This window comes from Ctenocephalides felis, unplaced genomic scaffold, assembly GCF_003426905.1.
Source record: "Ctenocephalides felis isolate EL2017-DRISC unplaced genomic scaffold, ASM342690v1 CF-g0.4_SCAFFOLD_01170, whole genome shotgun sequence".
Lineage (NCBI taxonomy): Eukaryota > Metazoa > Arthropoda > Insecta > Siphonaptera > Pulicidae > Ctenocephalides > Ctenocephalides felis.
The window spans coordinates 72,897,873-72,917,724 of record NW_020537324.1 but is presented as its reverse complement, the minus strand read 5'-3'; the positions used below and the strand labels follow the sequence as shown (position 1 = coordinate 72,917,724).

Here is a 19,852-nt window from a genome sequence, read left to right as displayed (position 1 = left end):
TGCAATAGCTATCTATTACAGACAAATACATAGTTTTACTATGCATTTATCCAGACGCAAGTGATAAATTCCAATCCGTAAAACTTATATTAGACGAAACTCATTGAAGCCGTCCGTCCGTTCGTTCTGGTTGTATTGCCACGAATTCCATACGTGCCATTAAAGAAATCTGTTACCAATGATATATGCAATATGACGTCATAGCCGATAAAAAAAAATTCATTTGTAATTCATCGTTATGTGAGCAAGTCAAACTAAAAAAGTCTTAGAATAAAATGAGATTTAATTGTCGTAAAAATCTAATTGTTACGTTAAGATGTGACATAGGATTGAGAAGGTATTCTAGTGTAGAAATTCCAAAAAAAAAGTTGTTTCATATTTTCCAATTTATTTGTTTCGTTTTATATTCAATTTATTGTATTTTTTGTATCTGTTCGCGCCAATCAAAGCATGTGATTATATCGATATATAAACAAAAAATCATCAAATAAATAATCAAACCATAATCAAATCAATCAATACGTAATCAAAAACATATTAAAATTATTGTAAATACTATTATAACTTAAATAAATATATGCAGTTATCAATAAAGTATTTTACAATTGGTCCTTCAAAAAGTAAAGCAATCAATCATAACAACCATTTAAAAAACAGTATCTATCAATTTTGTAAATAAGATAATAATTAAAGTCTTGATTAACAAAGATAAATTATAATAAAAAATGTATATTTTTCCAATTTTAACAGGATACACCGGCGTGACCATGATAATACTCTTCAGTTTCCTTCCTCTAGCAAAGCTTTGAACCAGTTTTTCTCAAATATGTCATTTTCATTATGATGCCCACGATATCTCTACTTTTACTGGACCGAGAAATTTACTTTAAATTTTCAGAGAATTTTCTTTATAGACTTTTCTTTGACATATACTAGTCTCATCCCCGAATTTGAATTATTAATATTTTCAGGAAAAAAAATCGAGAAACTCAAAAAAGTGGTGAGAAATTGATACTTTTTTTCAAACAGTCACTATTTTGTCAAAATCAAAAAAAAATTAACATAATTCTAGTATATACCATAGCGACATTATTCGAGATTAATAACTTTTTTCAACTTTTCTGAGACCTCCCTCTTCAACCACTGCTAATTTTTAAAATTAACAACGTTTTTTGTCCTAATTGTTTCCTGTACTATTGTAACATTTTTTTAATTGATTTATCAACGTTACAAAAACAGAAAAAATAAAAATAAAAAAGTTAATAATTTTAAGAATTAGAAGTTCTCGAAGTGGGGATCACAAAGAATTGACATGTGACCATGTACACAATTGCAACCGAAATTAAAAATTTATAGTTTTAAAAATTTTTAATAATTAATCCGAAATGAAAAAGATTATTAATCTAGAATGATGTCGCAATGGTATATATTAGGATTAAGTTAAAAAATAAGGATTTGACAAAATGGGTGAAAAATGAAAAATAAGGATCAATTTGTTATCACTTTGAGTTTCTCAAATTTTTTAAAAATAGTAAATATTGATATTTGGGGATGAAGCTAGTAAATGCCAGAAAGAAGTCTATGAAAAAGATTCTCTGAAAATTTCAAGTAAATCGGTTCAGTACAACTCGAGAAATCGTGGACATCGTATTGAAAAAAATAATTTGGAAAAAAACGCGTCCAAAGTTTTACAAAACATAGAAAAGGAAAGATAATTATCATGAACAAACAGTTGTATCTCTGAAAATATTTCAACTTAAATAGTATTAATATTATAACTTACGAGCGATATCAAGATGACCAGTGATAACAATTTCAAGAGAAAAATAAAGAATAAGATAAAGATAAATAAGATAAGATGAAAAAAATAAAGATGAAGATTGAAGAGATAAATAGCTGACTGAATGCAAATATAGAAGAAAATAGATATGTATATATAAAAAATTGTTTCATAATCTCTTATACCAAGTACTCCTGCCTGACTGAGATATGAAAATATTATGTTATATTAATAAATAAACAAAAACAATTTAAAAAATATATATAAAATCTCTCGTATACGTACATATTCTTGAATAGTTAAGCTTTAAAAAAAAAAAAAAACAATTTTGGAATTTCCACACTCGAATACCCCCTTAAGATGTATTTAAGAATTAATCTATACAAGCGATATAAATTACTTACAACGTCAAGATAACGTCGGGAATGCGTCGCATCCTCATCGTGACGTCGTACGTATTAATATCAAATGACAATGACCATAGAGCAGCAGTCTGACGCGCACTTACATACCCACATACAAATATCAATTACTTCAAATACCATTTAATTTTCCTATTAATACATTTATTACTATCAAACTAAAATAAACCATTATAAGATGAGTACATATAATTTCCTTCCAACTTTTCGAGTTCGCTACAATAAATTAAAACGCGAAACCATTGTTAACTTTATTCCCGAGGTCAAAAACAACTCTTGACGTAGCCAGCCGCAGATTACAACGAAATTCAAGAATATATTATGAGCGAATTTAAATATTAAAGTATAAATGTATAAGGTGAAAATTGACTAGTTGTAAGTGGCATTTTGATAATAGATAGTTGGGAAATAATGGTGATTCATAAGTATGCCGAGTTGCTGTAGGGGTAATTTCTTTTTTAATTTCAATATCGGTTACAACTACTAAATAATATCTAGTAAGGGGGCGTCCATTAATTACGTGATCGATTTTGTAAGGATTTTTGGACACCCCCCTCTCCCTTGGTGATACCTGGTTATTTTCAAAATTACCCTCCTCTCTCTCCTAACATGTAAATCTTTAGTTACAAGAACAAATTGTAAAATTTTTGTTTTTTTTTCAAAATGATTTGCTTTTTTATAAATTTCAGGTAAAATGATATATTTTTTAACATTTTTGTCAAGCCGCCCTCCTCCTAAAAACTTCAAGTGATCAATGGACGTCCCCTAACATTAAATAAAAAACAAATAGAAATAAAATTTAAAGCAAAAGAAAGGACAGTATTTCCATTAAGATGATATCCATATGATGATAATTGAATATAAAATAAAAAGCAGATAATGATAAAATTAATAAATAAAATTTGTGAATAATATAAATAATATTAGAAACACTATAAAGTACGGTGAGAACAATAAATGACAAATAATAATAAATATATAAGAAAAGAATAATGTTAAAAATAATAAAACAATAGCTGTGAAGCTCATAAGGAGGCGCCCATTAATCACGTGAGGTTTTAAGGAGTAAGGGATTTATTTTTTATCTGATTCTGTTTAACAAAAATCTAAACATTATCAAAAAAAATTAAAAAAATACACGCAATGTTGGGTGATAGGGGTCCAAAAATCCTTAAAAAATCGATCACGTGATTAATGGACGTCCCCTAATGTGAGCAAATATTGTAGATTATTAAATTTTGAATATTTTTTTTTATTAGACATTATCGAAAAACGAACACGTGCCAAATACATACATAGAATATTTTCTAAATAATTCTAATTTTAAATATGTTTTATAATTCAATCACTTTTCGTAGGACTATAATATTTTACTGTGTCCATTAAGTCCAAGTACTCCAACGCCATACAAAAATTCATTAAAATCGTGGATAAATTTTTTAACAGTCAATTACGAAGAAACGGTCTGACCGATATTTATCCAAAACTAATCAGCACGATTCCCAAATAATACTGTTTTAAAATAGTTTTAGAATTCTCAAAAACAGCTCAGTATTTTTGGAGAAAACGTTGACAAAAAAATTGCACTTTTCTGATAATTACAAAGAAACGGCTCGGCTGATCGTATAAAAAATCAAACTAATGCGAGTGCTTATCAAGTTTCATCAAATATTTTTTAAATTTTTGAAATCGACTCAGACGTTTTTGAAAAAGAGTTAAAAGGTCTAATTTTAACAAACTTCAAAAAACGTTGCTTGTTTTTTTTCAAAATTTGATGAATTTTTTAATTTAGTATGTCCTATAAGACCATAAAATCTATCGTTAAAAAAGGTTTCATAAAAATCGTCGAAAAACAGATTTCTCAAACAAGATTTTTCGGACACACCCATACACACATACTTTTTCCAAATTTGGTCTCATTCGATTCAGAATGGCAGAAAATATAAAATTAGTAAATTAAATAAGAGAGAAAAAAATTGCACTTTGCTGCTAATTATAAATATAGAAACAAACTGCTAAATGGCTTGGCCGATCCTCTCGTAAAATTAATCAAAATGAGAGTTTATCAAGATTTATCGAATGCTTTTGAAATTTTTGAAATCAGTTCAGTCGATTTTGAAAAAAAAATCTAATTTTAACCAATTTCAATAAACACTTTTCCAAACATTGATGATTTTTTTTGTTTGTTTTTGAGAAAACATCGACGAAAGGTCAAAAATCTGTAACACACATTTTCATCCAAACTCGGTCTAATTCGATTCAGAATGGCTTGAAACGTCGAGACAACATACAATCAATAAATCGGATTTTTTGGCAAAAGCATAATTAATACCGGATTAATAAAAATTTTTACTGATTCCAAAATTATGAAGGTCATTTCGACATCACAGATAAATTGTGAATGTGAACCCGTTCGGCGAGATATTTTATCGAAATGAAATTATGTAACCCACCAGTCGGATAATAGAAATTTAAGCACTAAGAATTTTTGTACATAAAAAAATTGTAAAGAAATATTGGTGTATGTAATTAAATTACAAGCGTGTATATGATTTTTTTCACTAGAAAAATTGACTAGATTTAGACCCCACACTGGTAGAAGGGTTAAGAGAAAATTTTGATCACAAATCAATACAAAAAATGTGAATTTATGTCTTTGACATATTGTCAACATATGCGGGCGTTGACACGTGTCTTAAATGTGATACTTTCTAAATTGCTTCGAATATGGTAATAGGTAAAAAAAATCCCTAGACAAATATTTAAACTATTGCACCACATTAATTTAGTCCACTTTTTTCTTATTTAACACTTTAAACCTAAATTGAGCACATACACTTATCACGAACAATATGGTAGTGATAAATCATTTTGCAAATCATTGCACTTTAAGTAAAATAAATTTAAATTAATATTTTCCGTGGTAGTACTAGTAATTTTTCTATGATTTTATATATCGATCACAACTTAAATATTAAAGAGATTAAACCCAGCTGTTTTTATCACAGTCACGGGTCCAAATAAAGAATCGTACACAAGATCTGAGAGACTATATATAGCCATGAGGGCATGAACCACCCACGTGCATTATTATACACCCGGCAAAAAAACTATCACCACATCAAATTTATATTAAAAAACATTTATAACAACTAAAATCAATACGTGATCACGTTAAAATTATCAAATGCCATATGAATCGTTCGTGAAATCATCGAGTGAAAGAGCTCTGAATACGTACTATTTAAAATTCCACACACAAGGTCATTTATAACAATTTAAACGTAACGAGTATTAAAATTACATAAAACACTTGTTAAAATCACTTAATATGTTAACTAAAAACCACAATTCAACACTTAGAAGTTTATAAAATTATTTAAAACTAATGAACATTTTAGGTTAAAATAATTGGCAACCGGCCATGTGCACTAGAGTCGCCGACAGCGGCCATCTTTGAATACCGTCTATGACGATCTTGTGGCTTGTGGCAGAAATTATTCTCATAACCTAACAAAAATTTTTGAAATCATCCATTTCGATTTTAAACACGCAAATTGCAAGAAAACGGATAAATATGATTAAATTTTAGTAAAAACCTAATAAAATAATCATATTCTGCATACGCTTATAAAAATTCCATCACTCAATGTACTTACACTTCCGACGCGCCATATTTGAATCTTTGAAAAGTCTGCAAAGCAAAGGACTGTACCCTAATTTCAGCAAATATAGAAATAATTCTTGAAAAATACTTTTTCAAAACATTTTAACTCAACATTTTAATTTAACTATGTTATGTAATACATAATTTTTATTTCTATATTCACTGTTTCCTATACACAAAGGCAGCAACAGTGCACTTCACTTACTTCTGCAGTAATGATGCAGAAACTAAAATTTAAATCCTTTATAGGAGGGGAATGTTTATGTGTTATGTAAGACCCTTGCAATGACCATGACAATGACAGTGACATTATTAAAAAAAAATTCTTGTGTGAATTTTTTGAAACCTCTTACTACAACTGCTAATTTTTAAAATTACTTTCCACTTCTATCTGTACTCTTGTAACAATGATTAATGATAGTAAAAAAATTGATTGCCTTTTTTAAGATTTAAAAATGACCTAAAGTTCATGTCTCTACATTAGAATTTGTTAATATGTAATATTATTCATGCATGACATGTTATATTTACAAAATTAATATTATTACTTACATATTGCTTCAGTGTTAGCTACTGGCAAATCTTGTCCATTTGGCTTGTCAGACACTACTTTCGTGTTAGAGTTTTCTTTCTTTGCAACACTAGTTTCTGTTCTCAATTTCACTTCACTTTCACTATTACGTTTAGATTTAGGTTGGTTTTCTTTGCCAGTTGGTGGCTTAGAAGTGTCAGTTTTAATTTCAGCATTTTGATTCTGATCAGCACTTTTATTCTGTTGTTTCCTATTTTGCACTTTAGAATCAGAACCTTGCGATAATACTATGTTTTTCATAGATTTCGATGAATGTTTTGGCACTATTTCTACAGAAGGTCCATCAGACATTGCTGATACAACAGGAGTAGTATTATTACCAATTACCACTGGTATGCTACGTTGGGCTTGTTGGTTTTCAGGAATGAATTCTCTCGTACTCGCCTGCAACTTGCTATCACTTACACTGATTTCACTTTTTACATCTTTTAGAATCATTTTGCTTTCATTGGAATAGTCGTCCTCGATTAAACCTTGTTCAATGAAACCTAATTTACCTACACCTTGAGTTAATATCTGCATATCTCCACTAACAACTTTGGCATTGGACATAATTTTTGGCTCAGAATGATTATGTTGATTAATCATAGTCATGTCTGGTGGACATACTTGAACACTACCGTCCATTGTGTCACCCCCTGAAGGTACTCCAATCAGGTGAGCTTCGTCATGAGTTCTCGAATTGCTCTCATCTTTTTCCACCATGAGAGCAACTCTGGCTGCAAATTCTGCTGCAACCTCTGGATTAGGCACCTAATGGTAAAAGAATAAGAATTTATTAGCAAACAAGATATATATAAATAATTATGCAAGTAATTCAATATATTACATTACTATCAAGGTCTAGCAATTTTAATTTAAGTATTTTAAATTCTAAAGCACATTCTTAACAAACGTTTGCTAAATAATAAAATTTTTTGATATGAGATAATAATATATAATATTAAATGATATAATAATTAATACCATTATCTTTATATCTTTAGCAATAAAATATTTGAAGTGCATTTCAACTGCATCTAACAATGTGCAATTTAATATCTCATGAAATAATAATATAATCTGTCTGTATTAATTAAAGAATGACCACATAAATTTGAGTCAAATATTAGAAACAATATACTTCTTTTTCCCTACTAACAGCATTTATATTTTGTAATCATCATTTACATTTTAAATCAAATAACTCCTTTAATAAATTTATATCTTAAAAAATCCCAAGTTTGGATTATTGTGCTTTCAGAAACGCTCTGAAAATTTCTAAAAGAAGGTTCTAAGACTTTTTATTCCCTATTATAATATTTTCATTAATTTAATGATATTTTAAATCAAATAACTCCTTTAATAAATTTATATCTTAAAAAATCCCAAGTATGGATTATTGCACTTCCAGAAACGCTCTAAAGGTTTCTAAAAGAAGATTCTAAGACTTTTTATTCCCTATTATAATATTTTCATTCATTTAATGATATTTTAAATCAAATAACTCCTTTAATAAATTTACATCCTAAAAAATCCCAAGTTTGGATTATTGCACTTTCAGAAATGCTCTAAAAGTTTCTAAAAGAAGATTCTAAGACTTTTTATTCCCTATTATAATATTTTCATTCATTTAATGATATTTTAAATCAAATAACTCCTTTAATAAATTTATATCCTAAAAAATCCCAAGTTTGGATTATTGCACTTTCAGAAAAGCTCTGAAAGTTTCTAAAAGAAGATTCTAAGACTTCTTATTCCCTATTAATACCATTTTCATTATGTAATGATATTTTAAATCAAATAACACCTTTAATAAATTTATATCTTAAAAAATCCCAAGTTTGTATTATTGCACTTTTGAAAACGCTCTCAAAGAAGATTCTAAGACTTTTTATTCCCTATTATAATATTTTCATTCATTTAATGATATTTTAAATCAAATAACTCCTTTAATAAATTTATATCTTAAAAATCCCAAGTATGGATTATTGCGCTTTCAGAAATTGTTATATTATTCTACTTAGAATTATTTATTGTAAAATACTAACAGGCTGAGGAGTTTGTCTTTCGCTAGAATCTTCACTTTCGTCTGTAGACTTTTCATCTAACACTTCCTCTAGAACGTCTTTCCCTGAAAAGAAAATTATGCAATGAATAATTAAATACATAAATATTTAACAAAATTTTAAGTTAATAAAATGTATTATATTTTTTTCTTTCTTTGACCAGTTTTTTAACATATTGTATCATTCTATTATTTAATTTAAAATATTCATTCTTAATATTCACACTTCTAACAAGGTCTTCAAAAACTCAGGACAAAAATATGTAGTTTAGAATTGTTAATTTAAATTGTTGGAATTATTGATAATCTGGATTTACATAGTGTAAGAGTGTAGTGTAATTATGTGTTAATATTTCTATGTAAGTCCTGTAGTTTTATATATATTTTCTTATAATTAATTATACAACTTTCTTTTACTTCTTCCAGTGAATGTGGATATAGACCAAAATGTATAAATAAATATCTTCTTCATAATTGCTTTAATTAAGTGCTTGAACCAACATAACTTTTAAAATAAATTTATTATAGGCACACAAAACTATAAATAATAACATTTACAAAATCTTAGTTAGAACAAAGAGGTAATGATTATAATTTTACAAACCTGAATCAGGATTCACTATTTTTATGGCATGTTTCCTCCTTTGATTTTTTGGTGCTTTATTTAATTGAGTAGTTTGATGCTGGTGTTGAGTCAGTACAGATCCTGAAAGAAAAACAATGAAATTATTTACATTTAGACCAAATTATTTTATGTTGTAATATACATTTACATATATAATAATGAATATATATATATATATATATATATATATATATATATACTTTGTATAGATATTTTATATGATTTCTCATACCAGGTACTTCTGTCTCTCTGAGATGTATAAAATTTATATTAAAATTCAAATAAAAAAATCATCAAATAATTATATCAAAGATATTTCAGTATTGTAATTATAAGAAAATAGTATCACAATGAATTGTAACTCAATGTGATGAACACTAAATGGAAATAATTCAGTAATTAATTATAATAATTTGTTTTTTTGCTCTTCGTCGTGAGACAATATGTGTAACAATATGTATATGTTAAACAAAAATATTTTGGGGTAATGATTAAAAAAGTTTTCTGAACTAAATGTAATATAATATCAAGATTTAAAAAAATAATCTAAAGAAAATAACAATATATTTTAAAGGGGATATTCTATACTAAAAGTTTAAAAAAATCGATTTTTTTATATTTTCAAAGTTTATTCATTCAAGAATATATGAGCATAATTTTTCAGAATATTTGCAAAGTATTTTCGGAAATATAGATACATTAAAAGAGCTTGACCACAATAATCCTCTTCGGTGTAAAAGTCTTAGAAGTTAATAAACCATTTTATTAGAGGACTTATTGACTCGATGTGTAAATTCACAAACTCAAAATATTAATGAAGAGTTGAACTTTCTCAAAATATATTCGTTTTACGCGAAACTTTAAACACGTTTTTCTCAAAACCATCTTTTTCAATGTGATACCCACAATTTCTCAACTTCTACTGGATTAATTTAATTGAAATTTATATAGTCTTCTTTATAGACTTATCATCAGTATAAACTACTGCTCATCTCCCAAATCAGATTTTTACTATTTTATATAAATTAGAGAGCATAAAAAAGTGAAGAATTCTTTTTAAACAGTCGCTATTTTGAGAAAAAAATATTTTAACTTGTCCCTACTTTGTACGATTATGACATTATTTTAGATTAATAATCTTTCTTTTATCTATTGGATTATTTGTAGAGCTAAAATCAGAAGTATGGTCAAGTAAAATTTTTTTAAAGAAAAGTTACCACAGTGAAATATTACAGAAATAAATTTACGTGCTTGTAGCATTAAAACATTTTGACTGTAAAAACAGTCAGATTTTTTTTTATTTTTTCCTACATTCTTAAGATATTAATAATAACTTATAAAAAAAAATATGGATGATAAAACTATTGTATGCCTTCTTTTACAGTCTTTGAAAATTCACACAAAATTTATACCTCTAGACAAGAATATCTCGTTAGTCAAGAAAAAATCGCGAAATATTAAATATTTCCCGCAGGCGAGGGCGGTTTATAGTAAAATATCACGTGTATTTATTTTTTGATTTTTTTTAAAAACATCCAAACAATTTAAAAAAAAAATCAAAAATTTTACAATTTTTTCTCGTAACTATAAATAGGGGGTAAGGGAGGGGGTAATTTTGAATAATACCAAGGAGAAGAGGGGTTCAAAAATTCTTAAAAAATCGATCACGTGGTTAATTGACGCTCCCTTAAATGTACTATAAATTTATAGATATAAAGATTTAGTTATATCATCTGTAATAATAATGATACTCTGCTGTATATCAATTTTTTTCACCCCCTTAAATGTGCTATAATTTTATAGATATTAAGATTTAGTGATATCAAATCATCTATTATATTACTCCAACTTTTTTTCTCTTACCCTGCATTGGCATCTGTTGTTGTTGTTGAACAGGCACTGCGGTGGGTACGTTTGTACCTTGTACAGGTCTGGGTGGTATACCCATTTGAGGTACAGAAAAATAATCTGCAAAATATAACATTATTTAATACCCATTCTATTTAATCAAATATTCCAGTGTATTTGATTATTAATTACTTACAAGGTTGGGATGGCGAAGGTTGACTAAATGCATACGCCGGCATTTGATGCTGCGTATTGATTATTGGAAAATTTTGTAGATTAGAGTAATATCTGAAATAAAATAATTTTGATTAAAATTGATAGATGATGAATGAATATTTAAATGTGATCTTGATGAAACTTACTGTGTTGGTGTTGCTTGTCGTGGTGGGTACTGTCCTTGTGCCATCATTTGAGTGCTGAACATCATAGGAACCTGCGGATACATTGCTGCATGCTGTGGTAGATACTGGAAGAAAAAAATTAAAATAAATGCTAATATTATTTTATCACGTATCAATTGATCTAGAAATAAATTATGTATATATTACTAAAATTGGAGTAACAGAAAAAAACAAATACAACTTATAGGCAATATTGTTTGATACTAGAGATGGGTAACTCACGCAGGAGTTATCACTCCGACAGCGTTTAAAAGTGCGGGGATTATATTCCATTCCATTAATAAATATTCCAATAGAATAAAAAATATTTATAAATTAAATCTGCATAAAATGTGCATTAATTATATGATAACTCCTATATCATAAGTTTGTATTCGTGTATTTTCATAGCCTTACGTATGCCTATACCTTGCATTCTATATTACACGCCTTACACATCTACCATACGCTAAATTTCATCTTACACTCTAAATCCTTACATTATATACCTATACGCCTATATCTATTATTAACTTATCCCTACAATTTCCCTTACACGCTACATTAACCCTACCGAGATTCGAACCCGGGTCCGCCGCGTAGAAGGCGAAGACCTTAACCACTACACCACCGTAACGCTTCGATCAATCGTGTTTTTTTCGCGTGTCCGCTCGCCATCTTAGTATTAATAACCTAATTAATTAGAAAATTAACCGCGGAAACAACAGTGCGTCCCTAATAATATTATTAATGGGGATACCCGATAGAGTAGTGGTTAAGGTGCGCGACCTCCACGCGGAAGTCCCGGGTTCAATTCCCGGTATAGACAATAGATAGGTAGAGATAATAATATAGGTAAAATATAGAAATAATATAATAGAAATAATAATATAGGTAAATATAGAAATAATAGATTTTAGATTTGTAAGGAGTAAAACATATGTGTAGGTATATAATAAGTTAATGGTGGTATAGGTATTTCACGGTATGATAGATAATAAATAGATTATCTATAATATACAATCGTGTATATAGTATAGTATGATAGGTAATAGATATTATTATATTAGATATAGTAATAGAGAATCTATCATATCGTTACAACTAGTCTTATAACGTATATAATCTTAGGTACTTTTATATCATAGTCAATACTTGTAGGTGTCAATAAATACAATTAATATCAAAATAAATATAATTAATGTTTATTAATAACATAAATAAATGTATGCACTCAATGACACCCTCATACTTGTACAATTTAATGTATAGACTAACTGTATATAATAGAGTTAATTATATAAGAAGTCAATATATTAATTTTGTGAGTTCTTATCGAAATATATGAAATGCCTTTTAAACTTCTGAAATTGGTGCAGACACTTTTTGAAAAAGAAAAACGTGTAGGAAATGGTAATAGAGGTCCAAAAATCATTAAATCAGTAGGTCATATTTTCTGGCGAAAATAAAGCTCTTCTTCAAAAAGTTTGAAAAATAACAAACTTTGCTTCAAACCTGCTTCTTCTAAAGTTTGAATGGATTTGATTGAATGTAGAAAAACCCAGTAATGAAATTAATTTGAATTTCAATTTTTATAACATGTTTAATTAAATAACATTTAATAGTGATTTTTAAAAAGCCTTATCTTTTATCTTTTTAAGGTATACTCTTTAAGAAGATTTTTTTAAAAGTCAAACATTTTGTATGAGGCTATAACATTTTTAGAAACGTTAAGGTGGAGCGTGATCCATGAAAGATTGGAAAACACTGTCCTAGACCATCGATTGTATTACAAGAAGTTTCAAGTTTCAAAATTGATCACTTTATAATCAAATTTTTGGTTCATAATAGGAATTGGACATGACAGATAAATTGCAACGTGATCAGCAAATATATATGAAGTAAGGATATTAAATTATCAAAAAGGTTTCTACGTGTAGACAAAAAACTAAGAAAAGAAGTTATTCTTAACGCTATTTTTGTGATGTAAATATAATATTCTTTAAATATTCTATAAATTTCAAATAAGCTATAAATTACAAATAGGATCAAATACTTACTGATCTATGATGTGCAAGTCTCTGCGGCTGCTGAGGTTGCCCTTGAGGTCTGAAGGCTGGAAATGCATTTGGCGTGGTTCCCCTCACACTTGTTGCATTGGGCACAAAATTAGGCTAAAATCGTGAAATAGAAATTAATATTTGAACTTTTTGGTAATTAATTAAACTAGTTGGTATTGGTATTTTGCCTTGTGTAAGTTACGTGAACTTCCCGATATGTTTAAATAATCCACTCAGTCAATAAAAAATAAATTAACTTATGAGTGATTAAAAGTATTCCGAGTGGATTTATTACACATAATTGAAAACGAACGAACACGTTAACTCGGAGTATTTTCTGAAAGCAAATTTTCAAAAATCAATCATTTTTATAATTGAACCAGTTTTCGTGGGACCTTATGGTTTAGTATGTTCATTAAGACCAAGTACTCTATGTTTATACCAAGTAAATCGTCTAATTTTAATTTTAACAAACGTCAAAAAAACTACTCATTTTCTCAAACTTTGATGAATTTTTAAAATTAAACTACTTGTCGTAATGCCGTAATATTTTAGTATGTTCTATAAGATTATGATATATATCGGCAAAAAAAGTTCCTTAAATATCGGCTTAAATTTTAGTTTCAACAGTTAATTGCAAGAAAACGGCTCGGTAGATTTTCACCTAAAACTAATCAGTATCATTCCCAATTAATATCTTCCGAACAGGTTTTGATTTTTTTTTAAATCGATTCTGTAGTATGAGCTTATTTGTGGACGAAAAGTTCAACTATTTTTTCCAAATTACAAAGAAACGGCTGTTTTACAAAGAAAACAAAAAAATATGTTCACATACACACACGCACATACACGTACATATTTTTGTTTTCAAATTCGGTCTCATTCTTAATGTAAAAAAATGCATTATATAGTCAATTACTTATTGGAGCAATTACTATCATTTATTCCCTGGTTATTTTTTTATTTATATATTTTTCTTTTCTTTGATTTTTGTTGTTTTATATTTATGTATAATTTAGCCTTATATCTTACAGAATTCTGCCACTAATTTTGATTCTTGTATAATATTGAAAGAATAAAGTGTCACAATACTATTGGCCATACGACTACTAGTCCAGTCATTTGGTGCAAAAAGGCTGTTGCCGGTACAGTACTCCGGGAATTCTGAAAATTGGTAATCTTATGGATTTCGAGGTGCTTTTTACGAAAATCAACTTTGCCACCTCAAATTTGAACGGCAAGTTGCCGCTATATTGAAAAAATGACGTCAAACAACAGCTTTTTTAAAATATCTCCTTTCTGGCTGATTCTACGATAAAAGTATCTATGTACGAATGAAACTAGATAAAATTTCATACAATTCTTTAGAAAACCGTTTTTTTGTAAAATTGATAGTTTGAGAGTACGGTCGCCTCAAAGTCTTTGCTGCTCTCGCCATAGTATCAAATCTCTCCATATATGACAGCACTTTGAACTTGACTACATTCTCTCTAATAAATAAATATTTTCAATGTTAAATTAAGCGAATAAGATCTTGAAATAAAATAATTCAAATATTTTTCTGTTTTTTAGCTGATTTTTTAACATTTCAATGGCAAAGTAGCTATAAGTAAGTAGCTTGAAGTGTTAAAAAATCAGCAAAAAAACAGAAAAATATTTGAATTATTTTATTTCAAGATCTTATTCGCTTAATTTAACATTGAAAATATTTATTTATTAGAGAGAATGTGGTCAAGTTCAAAGTGCTGTCATATATGGACAGATTTGATACTACGGCGAGAGCAGCAAAGACTTTGAGGCGGCCCTGCTCTCAAACTACCAATTTTACAAAAAAAACGGTTTTCTAAAGAATTATAGGAAATTTTATCTAGTTTAATTCGTAGAATAATACTTTTATCGTAGAATAAGCCAAAAAGGAGATTTTAAAAAAGCTGTTTTCTGACGCCGTTTTTCCAATATGGCGGCAACTTGCCGTTCAAATTTGAGGTGGCAAAGTTGATTTTCGTAAAGAGCACCTCGAAATCTAAGATTACCAATTTTCATAATTCCCGGAGTACAGTACCGGCAAAACGACCAAATGACTGATGTACTATACCTAAAATATCTTTTCCGAATATGCAACAGGGTTATTGCTAATTGATATTGTACAGAAATTACTGACACTAAATTTTCATTTATCTTACGATTGTCATTTGCGGCTGCTGCTGCTGCATCTTGTTCAAGTCCTGCTGTTGCGGTTGCTGCTGCGACTGCTGCTGCTGCGGCGGCGTAGGCGGCGCGTTGGGCACCATGCCGCGGTGGGCCTGCTGCCCTTGCTGCTGCTGCTGCTGCTGTTGCTGCGTCTGCGGCGGAACGGCCTGGTTCGGTCCCGCCTGCGTCGGTACGAACCCGCCGCCGGGAGGCGTTGTTACATGGTACTCCGATCCTAGAGAAAAAAATATGAAATTATACTATACTATCGAAAAATTAAAGGTTGACTGTGTTCTGTATTTTTAGTGAATAGTAATAATTCACTTTAACAAGGTTTTCTATAGTATACTATAGAATTTATCATATAGATAGATAAGAGTTAGATTGATTTAAATATTTTATGAATGCATTATGAAATGAAAAGAAAATACGTGTGATAGGTATGTAAACATTTTGAGTAATTATAAAAACAATTGAAAAGCGTAAATATATTGCGATGCATATATTTAAAGTACCCATGAGAATTTTAAAAAAATTCGTTGATTTTAAATTCTCTTTCTATATATATTCAATCTCAAACATTTTTCAAGTATCCAATTCATAAATCCAATTGATATGTTATATCAATGTTGTTTACCTATAGTACTAAAGTACTCTAACTTTAACTCAATAAAGATACCAATATTTATAATATATCTCTAAAACTACTAATTACCATCTGCACAAATTAAGATTTGTAATATTTCACGTATGTGTTACATTCATTATATTTTTTAATTATTTAATTATTTTTTTATTAACTTCCCGAAGGAGAAGTTTATGTTTTCATTTATTTGTGGATTTTGTACACGTACATCAGTCATATACATTTTAGATTAGATTTAAAATTAAATTTAATTTAATAATTTTATATTATACGTTATTATAACTGAATTTTTAAGTCCTTCTGTGGGCTATGTAATAAAATAAATAATGCTGCTCATTGAATGGTAAAAACAAAATAATTAAAAAATCAACAATCTTTTGATAAATCTTCAAATAATAAATGAAACGTTCACGAAGTACAGTTTTAATTAACTACTCATAATAAACTTTCTCCACAAATTAAATATAATGTCATATGAATATACCGCTAAATCACAGAAATACATCAGGATTTATTATTAAATAAAATTAAACCTTCTGTACTAATAGTTATTATGGTGTTTGCATTTTGCTGGGTATTTTACTTTTTAAATTAGAAATATGTACTTTCTAATATAAATTTATTTTTAATGTTATTCTATTAAATTAGGTTGCATAGCCTTGAAATATTTTGTATTGTAGTGTTTTTCTGATTTATTTCACAGTTTTAATATAATTAAAAATCGTTAAAATTTAAATATTTTTATACACATACTAGAAAGTATAAATAGATAATAGTAATCGTTAACATTGAGAAGTTAAGAGGGCGTCCATAATACATGTGAGGTTTTTAGGGGGGATTTTTTACCTGAATTTTTTTTAAAAAAAAATCCTAACATTTTCAAAAAAAAAAGGAAAAATTTTACAATTTTTTCTAGTAACTAAAAATACACGTGATGTCTGGTGGGGTAATTTTGAATATTACCACCAAGGTGATTTTTCATTAGGTTGTACAGCTCTGCATATTTTTATTGTTTTGTTTTATTCACTTATTTTACTTTTGTTAAAAAAATTATAATATATAAATTCGTAGCATATAATTTTACGTTGACATGTTTCAAGAAATTTCAAGTTACTATGAAAATTAAAATTTTGTTAAAATTTAAATATTTTTATACACACTACATAACATAAATAAATGAACAATAGTGCTCGTTAATTAATAAAAATAGATTAAGTAAGAAGTTAATCTTTTGATAGAATTTCCATTAGGTTCTACAGCCCTGGCAAATTTTTATTGCAGTGTTTTCTTTATTTATTTCACAGTTTGTTAAAAAAATTAGAATATATGATTCGTAGCATATAATTTCGCGGTGACATATGTTTCCAGTTATTGTATCAGCAATAAATATGTATTAAAATTGGAGACACAAGGTCACAGGTGTGCTATTACATAAGTCAGCAAAGAAAGAATATTTCAACTATAATAGTAAAATAGATTATATATATATATATATATATATAATATATATATATATAAATTGAGAATATTTGAGATTTACTCTTCAGGGCAATACATCAATTAAAAAATTGTAAAAATTTATATTTCTTTTTTCATTATTCAAATGTAAGGATATATTATTTTATGTCATCTTCAGTGGACTACAATTTGAAAGAAAGAAAAATATAAAATAACTAAACTATGTGACAATGAAAAAAATAATTATAACTAATTTATAAAGAAGTAATATAGTGTAAAAACTTATATGTAAACTGGAATACAGATTAGATAATAATTTTTTAATTGATGTATTGCCCTGAAGATTTAAATCTCATATATTTCAATATCAAAAATATTGAAATATTAAACGTTATTTAGCCATAAAATTATTTCCAAAAAAATTTTGGTTACTCCTAATTATCTCTAGATAATAATTTTTTAATTGATGTATTGCCCTGAAGATTAAATATCACATATTTCAATATCAAAATTATTGAAATATTAAACCTTATTTAGCCATAAAATTATTTCCAAAAAAATTTTTGGTTAAGTCATTACTAACTGATTGTGAATGCTAAAGGTATGTGATATATAAGTAAAAGGGTCAGCTAACACAAATTACATGGATGGTTTACCCACTGCAACGCATGCCACATATAAATTGTCTTGTGGCAAATCTATAGTTATTGCAAGTGTCGGCCTAATCTAAAACTGATTTCTTTTAAATTGTCATGTTTGGATATTCGAGGTATTTCTATATTATTATCAGGTTTTAAAAATTATTTATGAGTAATTATAAAAAACTTGTTTTTGGAGCAGAAGTGACACTGGCTGTTTCTACTATTGTCATCTACTGGTCATATGTAATTTAACTATATTATTTTTAAATCTTTTAGATGTCGACTTAAGACAGTTATATGGTAAAATGAAAAAATTATATAAAAAATGACCCACTGAAAACACAACCCTACAAACCAAATAGTTTAACAAAATCAATTGTACGAGTATAATAAAGAACAACTGTTTACATATTATCCTGAGAAATAAGAAAATAAATACTAATACGGTTTCTTTTATAATCAAGTATAAAATATGGTAGAGATCAAATTACTCTTAAACTATTCCTACAGCATATGTTATTAGTCTTTTGACTATTTTCCAATCATATATGTAATATGTATTATTTTGTTATTATTATTGTAAATATGGTTTTTAGTGATTATTTTTACCATTATTAAAAATTTATTTATAAGTGAATTTACTTTTTTATTAGTATTAAATATAGGTTTATGTATTTATATCATAGAATATTTATACATGATTATATAAAATTGTATAGAAATATGTATGTATAAACTATAATATAAATGAAATAAATAAATCTTTAAAATAAAAAAAACTAATACGGTTTCTTTAATTTTTTGCCAGCAAAAATTAAATTTTGACCCTCATGGTGGAAAAGCATGATAAAATAAATTATACATCAAATTGCATGTGGCATGTTAGCCTCAACTTTGCGTAAGACTTCATAGCCATAATACACGTGGTATTAATTACGTCCAATTAGACCGAACTGAATTTTCTTTCCATATACAAGACTAGTAGTTCAAACAAAATTAGAGCGTATAAATCAGCAGTTTCTGCTGGCACGCTAAAAGTTAAATAATTAATAACAAAAAAATCTACATCATTTTGTTTACCAATTGAAATAATAGTTTATTCTTCACTCACCACGTTCATTAACGACATATTGTTTAATATGTGAATTTTTCAAGGCGACACCTAACATGATGTCGACTGGCACTACACTACACAATATTGTGACTGATGAGGGAGATAAGGAAACTATAGATAACAAAACTTCATTTTGTAACCAACCGACGACATGTACAAAAGTGTTGTCACACTGCAATAAAATGCAGCAATATTTGTAATATTATGAATAAATATCAAATACGAAGTGTATGTCATTGTCATAGTTGTGGCTTGGTATCGGAGAAGCAAGTGTTTGAAAATAACGTTGATGGTATAATATGATTAATGGATTTACCGGATTATGTGTCTAACGATTTAAGCATGTTCATTATATTAAACATAGGAATGAAAATTATGAATG

The 19,852-nt window shown here is 27.7% G+C and overlaps 1 protein-coding gene across 2 annotated transcripts in view; it reads right to left on the bottom strand.

The window, feature by feature from the left end:
- Positions 1-19,545, bottom strand: part of LOC113368118 (eukaryotic translation initiation factor 4 gamma 3-like) — a 41,444-nt gene extending 21,899 nt beyond the window's left edge. For both annotated transcript variants that reach the window (XM_026609679.1, XM_026609680.1), the window contains exons 1-9: positions 19,468-19,545; positions 15,605-15,846; positions 13,422-13,535; positions 11,344-11,447; positions 11,178-11,269; positions 10,997-11,101; positions 9,113-9,214; positions 8,492-8,574; positions 6,422-7,214 (exon numbers count right to left, since the gene is read on the bottom strand). In XM_026609679.1, the coding sequence (XP_026465464.1) occupies positions 6,422-7,214; positions 8,492-8,574; positions 9,113-9,214; positions 10,997-11,101; positions 11,178-11,269; positions 11,344-11,447; positions 13,422-13,535; positions 15,605-15,846; positions 19,468-19,525 (1,693 nt within the window). In that variant the 5' untranslated portion in view covers positions 19,526-19,545. The remainder of the gene's footprint in view (positions 1-6,421; positions 7,215-8,491; positions 8,575-9,112; positions 9,215-10,996; positions 11,102-11,177; positions 11,270-11,343; positions 11,448-13,421; positions 13,536-15,604; positions 15,847-19,467) is intronic.
- Between the last annotated feature and the right edge of the window lie 307 nt (positions 19,546-19,852).